At 46.0% G+C, this 12,283-nt stretch overlaps 2 protein-coding genes across 8 annotated transcripts in view; one reads left to right on the top strand and one right to left on the bottom strand.

Moving 5' to 3' along the window:
• The window catches only part of INTS9 (integrator complex subunit 9), a 60,676-nt gene extending 60,584 nt beyond the window's left edge, over window positions 1-92 (bottom strand). Inside the window, exon 1 of the mRNA XM_071447915.1 lies at window positions 10-92. Within this exon, the coding sequence (XP_071304016.1) occupies window positions 10-18 (9 nt within the window). The 5' untranslated portion in view covers window positions 19-92. The remainder of the gene's footprint in view (window positions 1-9) is intronic.
• A 209-nt stretch (window positions 93-301) lies between these two features.
• HMBOX1 (homeobox containing 1) overlaps window positions 302-12,283 on the top strand; it is a 124,123-nt gene continuing 112,141 nt past the window's right edge. For 4 of the 7 annotated variants that reach the window (XM_071447974.1, XM_071447941.1, XM_071447966.1 and 1 more), the window contains exon 1: window positions 302-636. The gene's annotated coding sequence lies outside the window, so the exon portion shown is untranslated. The remainder of the gene's footprint in view (window positions 637-12,283) is intronic. The other 3 variants (XM_071447950.1, XM_071447926.1, XM_071447958.1) reach the window with 1 other exon arrangement.

Below are 12,283 nucleotides of genomic sequence, written 5' to 3'. Positions count from 1 at the left end.
GGCACTCACCAGCTTCATCGCGTCCCCCGGTTCTATTTACCGGGACAATCCTGCCCCCCTTCCTGCCCGCCCCGCCGCGCCCCGGGGCATCATGGGCGTTGTAGTCCCGCCTCTCCTCCGCCCTAGATAACGTCATGGCCGCCCGATGCGTGCCGGGAGTTGTAGTCCGCCCCGAGCGCAGCCCCGCCGCCCCATTGGCGCGCCGCGCGCCCGCGGCACGCTGGGAGCTGTAGTCCCGGCTCCGCGGGTCTCCCCGTCACCCTGGGGAGGGGGGAACTACAAGTCCCAGGGTCTCACAGCTGCAGCAGGTGGGGGCTCGGATGTTGATATCAACATGGCGCTTGTCAGACAGACAAAGACAGTCGGTCTGGTGTGATTGAGCCAAAAAAAAAAAAACACCCCAAAAAAAAAGAGAGGGAGCGGGCGAGGAGGAGGGAGCGGCAGGAGGAGCGCCGGGCGGGGAGGGGGCTGTGTCCTCGGGGGGCGTGGGGGGGCTGAGGGATTTCCTCCCCCCTATTGTTCTCGTCCCTCCGCGCCCCCCGTTAATCTCCCCTCAATCTGGGGCGGGGGCGGGCGGGGGGACCCCCCCAGTCCCGCCGGTCCATGGTGAGGCGGAGGCGCCGGCAGCACCCAGAGGTGAGTGTCGAGGGGGGATACGGGGGGGTGAGCGGCGGCGGCGAGGGGAGGGGGCGGGCGGGTGGGTGGGCTGGAGGGAGGGAGGGCAGCGGGAAGGGGTCCCCCCTCCGCCGGCACCGCCGGGAGTCGCTCCGAGCCGGAGAGCGGGATGTGCGTGAGGGGGGCAGCCGGGGGCGGGCAAGGGTGGGCAGGGGCAGCCCCTCAGCACGGGCGGCAGAGTTGGAGCCGCGGCTTTGGGGGGCTCCGCGGGTGCCCCGGATCGGGGAAGGAGGAGGAGGAAGGTGTCCCCGAGAGGCTGCAGCGGGAGGGCAGGGCACCTTTGGGGTTCGCTGTTCCTGCCATTTGTATATTTATTCTGATTCCTCCCATCTCCCGGGTGTGGGGCACGGAGTGGCGGCCGCGGAGCCCCCCTCGGCCTGGGTGGGTGCTGCGATCTGGGGGTGTTCGGGTGTTGTTCGCCGCGGAGTTTTGGGGTGGGCTGGTGCGACCCCCGGCGCTCCCTGTCCCGGGGACCCCCGGGGATGGCGGGGGAAGTAGGGAGGCTCCGACCTGCGGGGATGGAGCCGTGCACGGAGCCCCCTCGCTCTGCCGGGGAGCTCTGCCCTGTGCGAGGGCTCCGGGGGTCTCCTTTTCGGGAGCTTTGTGGCACTGGAGGTTGGGGAACGGGGCTCAGGGGTGCCTCAAAACCCGCCGGCTCTCAGATCAATCTGGTAGCTCTCAGGGCTTCGGGAGGTTTTCGGGAGGGCAAAGGCGTGAAAGCCCCGAAGGGTGTCGGTGTGCCGGAGAGTTTAACGTGGGAACGGGTGGGGGAGGAGGAGGACCCGGAGGGAAGTCGTTCCCAAAATGTGCGAGGAGAACTTGGGTGGGGTGTCAGACGCTTGTTTGTTTTGTACTTCTTGGGAAGAGGTGGGTGAATGCTTTTGTGTCCCGTGTCCGGGATGGTTTTGGGTCAGAACGGTTTGACCGCAGGAGCGGTCGGGGGAAGCGGCAGGACATTTCTGCTGGAGTGTTTGCCTCAGCTTCGGGGTTAAAACAAAACAAGATGCGAGTGTGTTTAGGTGCAAAATACACATCCGAGCCAGACCCCGCCGAGTTCCTCGACCTCAGTTTTGTCTGATGGGTTCTTTCCTTTCTTTCTTTTTTTCTTCTTTTTTTTTTTTTTCCCCCTAGTTGGTGGAGTGTCTTTTGGTATGTTTGCAGAGCACTTCTTCGGAAGCATTTTGTTCTTTGCGATAGGTCTGGAAAAGGCTCGGTTGGACGTGCTGTTTTTTCCCTAGTTCTTTCGTGTTAGGGACAAAAAAAAATTTGCTGTTTTGGGGGGTGGGGAAGGAAGAAGGAAGAGGAAATGAAGGTTTAAGTATGTTCGTGGAGTCGAGTCTGTCTCAGTTTCTTCAGGTAACACTGGGAGCGTGATTCGGTGGCTTTTAAGTACAAAACGTTTATGAACAAAAAACTGGGGAGATTGAAACTTTGTAGGGAGGAAAGCGTTAAAGTGATGGCCAGGGAACGCGGATCTGGGAGACGCTACCTACGTCTCCCTGCTTCAAACTACTGGGGATGGAGTGAAGGAAAAAAAAGAAAACGCTGGGGAAAAATATCCCTACAATTTGCATGAGTGATGCCATGTAAAATACCGGAGCGAGGAATTGTGCTCTGCAGACGATTTGTGGGCTGGCGAAAGCCTGAAGTGCCTGCTCGGGTCCCGTGATATGACTCGCTCATTTCTGCAGGGCTCATCAGGTACAGGCTCTGCTTCCTTCCTGGGATGGTGCAGCTGGCATTTGATTTCCTCCATGGATGGGAGAGGAGGAGTCCTGTGCAGTTTTTTTCCCCGAGATGATTGCATTTTCTTTGGCCTTGTTGTACCCTGCCTCATTAGTAGGAACTGCATCTATACTTATTTACCATTATACCGTGTCCCTTGGGAAGCGGGGTGTAGTTTGGAGTAGGTATATATGGATTTATCACGCCTAACATTTTTTTTCCTCCCATCGTGCCATCAACAGCAGAGAACAAACTTAATTTATTTCTGTGTTTTGCATCTCCCTTTTTACCATTTCTCTTCCAAATTGCTAAGAAAACATCTCTGAGATGGAGAGAGGGGAGAAGAAAGAAAGGGATGGAAAATGTTGTCTGTGCAGGGATGCATTTGTTATCTGCATGTCTGGGGAGCCACCAGTGTGGGGAAGGGCAGGGTTTGTTTCTGCATGTGAAAACTGGGATTTGGGAATGTTCTTTTCCCCTTATGTGAAGATTATTCCTTAGCCCTGCGACGGCCACAACTTTTTCTGTCTGGTTGACAGAATTACCCGAGGAGCCTGGGCAGGAGGCTGGGAAGGAGGAACTTGTGTTTCACTCCGTGCTGCCTGTTCTTCCTCCCCTCGTTCCCTTAGCACCAGTGCAAGCACCAGAACAGGCATCAGCATTTTTCCTCCTGTGTCATCCCACTGTTCCGAGCAGGTCTAGACGACATTGTGGTATGCAGGCTGCCAGCTGGGTTACAGGAATGCTACCCTAGGTGAAACGGCAGGATTTTTAAGGAGGGGTAAGGAAATCTGGGAGAAAATCCTGTGTGAGAGAGGCCTGGTTTTCTCTAGAACTGCTTCACTGAGCGGTGTCAAGCAATTCCTTGGGTTTATTGACCTTTCTGGACAACGTGCATCTCTCTAGCATTGTGATTCTGATAATTCCATAAAATCTGTAGCTGCTGTCAGATGCAGGGAGCTTGTTTTTAAGGCAGTTTCTGTGTGGGTCTTACTGGTCTCTTACAAAGGGATATTAAAATTGATAGCTGTGCAGTGTTTTGAAAACTAAATTATCATAAAGTGTTTACTTTATAGTGATAATTCATAGGTTCATGGGAGTGTTTGGTATGTTTTTTCATTCCTGTCTGGATTTGGGAAAAGAGTGGGGCTCTGACATTCATTTTTAACACTAATCTACTTTTTAATAAAATGCATTTTTATTGAGCATGACTGTCAAAAATTGTTCTGTTGTTAACTTTTGGGACTGCTCTTTTTGTGTTGTGTGTTAGTGGGGCAGGGGTGAAATTTGGGTCTTTGGGTGGAGAATTGGGAATTTCAATGAAACTGAACCATGAGAAAGGAGGCAGCTGTACTGTTCCTTATACCAAGGGATCTGGGAAGGCGTTTGGTTGTATATGGTAGAAAATAAATGAATTTTCAGGAAACAACAGCACATTTTAATCTAAAGAAAGCAACTTGTACTTCCCAGTGATTTCTGTGCAGAGCTTTTAAGGGCATTACAGAATGACAGGCTACAGTATTGGCATTAGTAGCAAATCTTTTTCATCTGCAAAGTTTTAGATTTTTGAAATCAAAATACTGTCAGCTTAAGAATCTTACTGCAAAAAAATGAGATGCCTTTGTTCCTCCTGTCGATAACTTCATGCAGCTTTGATTCTCAAGTCCCCAAAGTTTATTTCACGTTATGCTGATTTTAACAGAGCAGGGATTGGATTCTGCATACATGTCCTCGTGGGATTGGGCTTTAATTATACCTATGCTGATAATATGATCTTGTGGGTTATCAATGCAGTGAGACCAATACTGTGATTACAGCAGGATTTTTAGGACATAATGAGGAGAATTTGATTTTTTTAATTTTTTTTTTTTAGGAGGGGGGTCAGTGTAACTTGTAACCCTAAAGCTGGTTTTATTTGTAAGATTAGTAATAAACTGTATTTTAGCATTCCTGTATTGACTAAATCTCCCCTCTGACTCCTATTAAATTAGGATGGCTGGGTAGCAAAGTGTACTAAGAGTTTGTATCTGAACACTCAGTCATGCAAACGGGTTCTGTGGTAGCTGTGAATGCAATTCCCAGGGTTAATGCTAAAGATAAGTGTTTTGACAAATGCTTTTAATTTGGGGAACAATACAAGTAAGAATGACAGGATATGAAAAGAAAGTGCTATTTTTTTGTCTCGCAGGTGGCAAACAAAGGTGTAGAGGGATCAACTTGCCCAGGTTTCTACAGGGAGTCAGCAGCAGAACTCGCAATCAGTCTGTGATCTCAAGGGTTTGTCAGGGCTTTAATCAGTTTTTCTTCCTCCCCTCATTAATTGGCTAGCTTTGACATTTTGAAAATAACATCTAGAGATTATTTCTCTTTTCTCCAGTTTCAAACTTTATCGCCTGAAGTTTTTTTTTTTTGGTGGGTTTTTTTTTTTCATTTTCAGTCAAGCCTTGAAAACACAAGGTTGGAAAACTTGATCTGAGCAGCACCTCCCTGACATATGATACTATCTCCAAACAGCCCCTGACAAGTGAACCCTCTCATTGAAATCATGTGAGGAATTTTATTACTCAACTCTGAAGATCTTCTGGGGGAAAGGAGGTTGCAAACTATTAACTATGTGGTCTTCATTGCAAGTTGGCAGATAAATTGCTCTTACGTATTTGAGGCTGTCATGTGGTCCACAGCCAGAAGTAGAGAATCAGCTTTGTAGTCGCTGACCAACCGAAAATTTCATCTTGTCACTGTGAGAAACACATTTATTTTTGTGTTGTGCCTGCAGATTTCAAGTGAATACATCCCTTTCTTTAAACATGCTCTTGATTATATCCTTCCCCTCTTAACTGGGCGCTTACACAGCGTTATCCTGTGGTCATATGAGCACGTGGAGAAGCTTTTATCCTTGATAACCTTAAAAAGTCTCTTGGGTTTGGGCAGCTCCTGTTCTTTGCTGTTGCACTTGGGTTTAGCAGGGGTTTGTTGTTGGTGCAGGCTCCCTGTGTGACACCACCGAGCCCAGGGCTCATGTCACAGTCCCAGAGCCACTGCTGTGACGATTACGGTGTTGTAAAAGCCCGACCTAATGAGGGCTGATCGATTTATGGCCAGAGCAGCACGGCTCCAGTGGCTCCCACTCAGCTGAGCCGCTGCCCTCCTTTGCTGTTCCATGCCAAAACAATACTCTGTACCTCTGTTGGTAGATCTCTAGAAGTGCTTGACAGAGGTATTGGTGTTTAACAAATGGAGAAACTGAGGCACGAGGGCTGAGTGACTCACGTAAGGTCACGGCCTGAGGCAGCAGCACTTCAACACAGGTGTCTCCTCCCCATCTGGGGCACTTTCCATCTGTGATATATTGATATACAGTAACCTTATAAGGAATTTATTTGCTGGTCATCTGATGTGGTTATTAGAATATCTAAGTCCAGAGATTATTTTTTATGGTGATAGGAGGATACCCGGCTGACTTCTGTGGCTTGACACTTCTCATCCTTACTTAGTTTTTTTTTTTTGCTTTTAAATCCTTATATTCCACCTCCCATCAGGTGAAAAGCAAACTTTCTCACAAGACTGTGAGGGATTCCCTTCTTTCTTGTACTGCTTTTCTTCTGCTTCATTTAATAGGATTTTTTTGGTGTTGGACTTCTGATCTATGTGAGGAATGCACAGGCGTGTCTGTTACTTGTTTTACTTCAGCCCCATGTTAATACAGACACCAGCAGGTTGAACAATTGCTGTTTTAATGTGCTTTATTAAGAATTAAAAGAAATAATCCATAACTGGTTATTCTCCCTGTCTGTGTGGAGGTTTCCCTTTCCCAGTTCTAAATCAAAGCTGCAGGCAGAGTCTGAACTTAAAGTCTGCTCTTAAAACAGGGAACTGCTGTAGTGCTCCTGACAGAGTGAGCTCTGCTTTATCTTCCTGTGCAGCCAACCAGGAGCTGTGGAAGGTCAGTTCACTTTTTCCTACAGAATTCCACTCTGAATGTTCACTTCATCATCTCATCTTGGTTTCAGTGCAATTACCAGCCTGAAACTCATTACCAAGCAGAGCCCTTCCTGCAGGTTGTACATGAATATACCTAAATCACTTCTGTAATAGGGCTTGACAAAGATCCCTCTTGGTGTGTGTGTCCATGGAATGCTGGCAGGTAGTGCTTCCAATCTCCATTTGCCCAATGGGTGGAGTGTTGCTTCCAGGGAAGAGTTTCTTCCAGCCTGAGGAAACAAGTTTTGACACCTACCTCATGCACAGAGGTGGCATTTTTTTGTTCTCCATATGTATAAGTTGCATTTTTAAGCTGTATTAAATTTACATGAATCCCATTCACTGCTGTGGTGGTAGATAGGATTTTAACGTTGGGTTGAGGAAGGAATTTACAAGCCAGGCATAAAAATTCTATTAATTATGTTTGGCTCTGCCCCCAGTTGAATCTTGCTTGTCCTGAGGTCCTGGTATCGGTCTTCTCCCCACTTCTGAACTTAATATTTAAGAAGCTTTTTTTTCTTTTCTCTTCACTTCCTAAGAATTTTTAAGTTCAGCAGCAGGATAACTACCACCGAAACAATAGTGTAGGCTACTCTTTTCAGTGGCCTTGTGAACAGCCAGTTTTGTTCTTCTGATAAGCCCTTGCCCTATCAATTGGGAAGTGCAGCATATAGTCATTTCCTGCATTTCGAGCTGCCCGTTCCTTCTGAGCTCTGAGGCAAGCCCTGAATCTGCTTTTTGTTCTTGCCATGGCTTTGTACTACTGATGGCAGCAGAAAGCAGTTAGTTAGTTCATCAAATACAAGCGCTGTTCCTGCTTGGATATTTATTCTGACCTTTACTTTGGACAGTTTCTCTGCCATGATCAGATTCTCTGATTACAATGTCAGCTTTCACCAGAAATCTCTTTGTGATTTAACTGGCAGCGTTTGGGGCTTTGAGCAACTGGGTGTGCAGCAGCTCTGGCATGGAAGTGGTGCTTGAGTGTTGGGAAGTTCTTCCTGGCAATGAAATTTCCTTTCTAGGCTCTACTATAGGTTGTATTTTATGACCCAGGGAAAACTTTTTGACTCGTCCCTGTTCCAGTGTGGAATATGGAAATAATCCTTTCAGGGCTGTTGAGATGCTTTTATATTTAAGAAGTATGTGGAGATTCTTGGCTGGCTGTTAATGGGTGCTGCTACTCTTGGGAGTATAACCCTGAGTGTCAGAGCTGTAGTTACCCAGAATGAGAACTGGTTATGTAAGCTAATACTGATTTTTCATGGCCCAGGTGGGAGGAGTAAGTAGCTGGTCAGAGTTTGCCCAACTAAATTGCATTACATGTGGTTTCCAGACATCATAGCTGGTCATTCCCTGTTTGTATTTCATGGCAGCTCTGTCTGCTTGGTGGAGTGGTGCTGTTTAGTGATAAGCCTGAAAAAGAGGGAACTTGCTGAACTTGAAACTTATTCCTCCCTCTTTAATTTCCTGGTCCACAGAAGTTGAGTGATGTTAACATATTGGAGATTCATAAAATTTAAGGCGAGAACAGATAATTAAATTGCCTTCCCTGATATGTTTTATATGCTTTGTATCACAGGCCTTTAAATTTTAATCATTTACTCTGAAACTGAGACCAGTAAATGATGTTTGGCTAAAAACAATTTGAAAGCTTTCCAGCCTTGAGTGTCCATCACTGGTAATTTCAGGCTCATCACTTCTCTTGGTAGTTATAAGAGGCTGATTTCTAATTTGAATTAGTCTAAGTTGTGCCGCTGGTTCTTGTTAGGATTTTCCTGACAAGATTAGAGCCCTTTAGTATCCAGGACTTTCTTGCCATGAAGGTACTTACACTCTGTAATCAAGTTACTTGATAGATAAGGAAACAGAGTTGAGCTTTTAAGTCTCACTCTGAGGCATTTTCTCCAGCGCTCAGATCATCTGGTGATTCTTCATGCTCTCCGTTTATTTTCAACATTGTGGAGACCAAAAATGGGGCCTGCTCCAGCCTGTGCCTGATCCATACCAAATTCTGAGGTGCTTTTAGCCCTTTTTGCTGCACAGCCACTGAAAGGGTTCCCAGGAGCCCCTTTACATAGGGAAATCCTGTTCATGAGCCTCGCTGCCCCAGCACTGACATTCTTTACTCAAGTAAAGTCTGCCATTTAGTAGTTACAGTCTGCATTTTTTAGATTATAAATTAGCCTTTGTATTCTGATGGGTTTGGCTTTCCTGAGCTAACTTAAGGCAGGTTTTCAGCCTCCTTTCTCCTTCTGTCCTTTCTTCCTCATAACGTCCTGTTGTGCTACAGTCCTGGTGTCACTCACAGATTTTTATCTGCAGTGATAAAAATGTTGAACTGCATCAGACCTTAAATTTAGTGACAAAAAAAAATTAGCATGATGCAATCCCAGGAAGTAGATGAAGAAGTGTCTGACTGACAGCTCTCGGATATGAAGCAGCCAGTGTGGGTTTCCACCAGCACCAGAGTACGCTCTGTGCGTGCACTTGACTGTGCTCAACTGCATTTGTAATCTCCAAAGAACAAAGTTAGTCCTTTATCAAGACATTTACCATTAAAACGTGCTGACTGGCACTACTGGTGTCCTTGTTCTGGTAATTCTTTACTGGGAAAACAGATTTTTCTTTTCCTCTTCTCTGCCTGGATGGATACCCAGCTTACAGCTTTGCTCCCTCCCCTCGCTGAGCACTGGTGAAATTGAAACATCCACCTGGCCTGGGGTGAGAGGTCTCTTCAGTGCATGGCTTTGAGGCTGATTTGAATGTTTCCCTGCTAATGGATTTGCTGGGAATCATCTTTTATTGCTGGTCAGTTAAAAGGTGTTTCATGTGACAAAGACATGTTGCAGTCTACAGAAAACTGTTCCCAGTGGTTTTTCCTTCCACTAGAAGGCTACTGGGGTTTAAATTTTCTTACTGGTACTGTGTTTGTTTTTTAAGATACCTCGAGTCTTGCACTTTTGCTTTTAAGAGAAACATCCCAAGGCCTTTTTTTCCCTGGATGTCCTCGAGTGTAAAATGTCAGCGGTTTTGGGGTGGTTGTGGTGCATCTGCTGTGAGATCCTGTGGAATTGTGGAAGTGATGAACTTCCCACCTTTAAAAGCAGCTACTTCTGAAGACACTTGTGAATTACCCTTCAGTTCATGGGCATTATTCTCATAAATACTGGTGTCACTCCTCTGTCACACTCAAGGAAATTCTGATTTATTCATAGCACTGTGCCTTCTTGCTTTTTGTTAAAAATGCAGCTGCCTTTGCTTGCTGGCTGTTCCCTTGAATTTCCCTTTTCCTGTCCCAAACTGATTTAGCTTTTACTCCCTCGGTATTGCAGCTGTAATCAGCAGTGCACAGGAATGTTGTCTTCTGCAGGAGAGGCGATATTTTTGCCATTGGTTTTTAGGATCCTGGATAATGTGGAATCTTAAAACCAAACCTCATTTAAATACCACTAACAGGAAGAAGTAAAATGTGTGGTGTTTTAGGTTGGTTTGTTGGTTTTTGTTTTTTTTTTTTTCCAAGTTGGTTGTTTTTAAGGATTTGTTCTCTGAGAAAAATCTCTATTTTGAAACCTGCAAATTCCAGGCAGATAAATTGCAGTGAGGTCGGGCCAGTATCTAAAGTTTGGGGTGTCTGCTTCCCTTCTGGCTATCGGGTGGGAAGCTGGCCACAGTGATAGGCTTTGAGGAAAGATTGGAAACAGAGAAGAAAGGGGAGAGAGCACTGAGGCACAGGATCTTGGAGGCTGGGAAGAAAACTCTGAGAGAGCCTGTGCCATTTGTGCTCCTGCACTCTGAGGTGTGGAAGGCAAGTGATGAGGACCCAATGCTGTGGAGTTCTGGTGGACGTGGATATTTCCTGTCATGGCAGCCTCTGAGCTGAGCCAGCAGCTCTCCTGCTGAAATCAGGATCTGATTTCCCTGTTCCTCTGCTGTCTTCTTGCAGGAGTTGTTTATTGACTGAAATTGTTTCCATATGGCTGCAACGTAGAGCTTGATTACATTAAACGTGGTGCTTTCCTGTGGCATTGCAGGGCTATGGAAAGATCATCCCTCCCTCTCTCCCCTTCCAACCTCCTCTTCCTCCATAAAACCTTGGGCTTGGAACATGGAACTTGTTCAGGTATTAGCTTCTTTCCCCTCTGAGGCTTGTAAAACCAGAAAACTGGGATCCAGATCTTTTTTGGGTCGTTGTATTTGATTGCTTAGGTGGGTTACCTTGGCGTATAAATGACTCATAAAATAGTTAAAATGAAGATTAAAGTGGCAGCAATGCTGGGACTGGGCCTCCAGGGTGTTAAACACTGAACATGCAGAAAAGAGTCTCTGCTTCCAAAGAGGTTTGGGACAGTCCATTTGGATTGTATTTGTTGACACTAATGATCAATTTAAATGCTGCTCCAGGAAGGTGTTAAAATTCCTGTACTCTGGATGCTGGAAGGCAGATTCCCTTCTTATCTGGAGCCTGGAGGCTGTGTCCAGTTAGTGGGAAACAGATCTATTTAATGGCAAATGGATGCATCTGTATCTTTGATAAGAATAAAAGCTGATTGCTGGCTAAGTTGGCTGATAAAACCAGCAATGAAGCATCTCTACCTTCTCTTTGTAATTACACCTAAACCTGAGTTTATAACCGGAATTCAAAATCTGGTTTTCTATTAAAAGAGAGTTTTCTTTTTAAATAGGTTAAAATATAAAAATGCCTTTTTCTAAAGCCTAAGCTTTTTGCTGTAATGCCTCTGTTCTTGTAATGGACTCCAACAGAACCTCAGCATGGTGTTTCTACTGCCAATATCTCAAATCAAGTCAAACCAGGTGGAGTGGTGAGTGTCACTCCTGGCTGAGCACATGGAACCAGAGTCTGCTGAAACAGTAAACCTGGTTTTTGTCAGAAGTAGCCTCTTCTGCATGTGCATAGAGAATATTTCCTTTATTTCTGTGTGTTCAGATAGTTCATATCACAGCCTATTTAATTCAAAGCTGAGAAACCATTTGGGAGCTGTAAATGCCGAAATTCTTGTTTTCCTCCCCTAACATAAGGTGGAAAAAAGAACAATGAGGGAGGAGATTCACTAATACTGAAATCTTTCCGTGGAGGACACAGCAAGGTTCAATTCATTTAATGAAGAGAATTCATTTTGTTTTCACTAAAGCATTTTAAAATGCAAACCATGTTTCTGTAACCCTTTTATGCATCCTGCACCTATGATGTATCATTCAAGATTAATAAAACTGTAATACATAAAAGCTGGCATTTTAAAATTGTTTTATAAACAGTCTGGCTAATAACCCAGGGTGGAAACTGGAATGCAGGTATGCTGCTCTTCAGGCCTTTGCCTGGCTAGAGGATGAAGCTCCAGATGTTGGGTTTTTGTTTTTTTTTTAATTTAGTGGAAAATCTTTAGGGGAAGATTTAAGCCCCAAGCATGGGGTATCCAGTGATGTTCAGGGTAGTGTCAGTCACTCTGAGGTGTCCATGGCTCAGAGAAAGGCTCAATAAATGTCCCTCAATTAATGTCCCTCCTAATTTAGAGGTGTCTGACTCATGAGCTGGCAGGTAAAAAGGGAGACAGCGACCATGGAGTTGTCATGGCCATCTCCTCTGCTTGTCCTTAAAGGAATTGCTGCTGTCCAATTCTTGGAGCAAAGGATGTGGGATATTGCAAATCTTAAAACTGTTGAGAGCTGCCTCCTTTTAGCCCACGCTGAGACACAGCACTTAAGGAGGGTGGGTTTAAACCCTTCCATTCTGCTCTGTGTTTCAGCACTGCTGCTTGTCCAGCATTTCCAGTATCAGGAGGAATTTCCTCATGGAAAGGGCACTCAGGCATTGGAAGGGGCTGCCCAGGGAGGTTTGGAGTCCCCATCCCTGGAGGTGTCCCAGGAAGGGCTGGATGTGGCA

Source organism: Agelaius tricolor, unplaced genomic scaffold (assembly GCF_023055355.1).
Source record: "Agelaius tricolor isolate 1412-34295 unplaced genomic scaffold, bAgeTri1.0.p SCAF_1, whole genome shotgun sequence".
Classification (NCBI taxonomy): domain Eukaryota; kingdom Metazoa; phylum Chordata; class Aves; order Passeriformes; family Icteridae; genus Agelaius; species Agelaius tricolor.
This window is presented reverse-complemented; position numbering and strand designations above follow the sequence as displayed.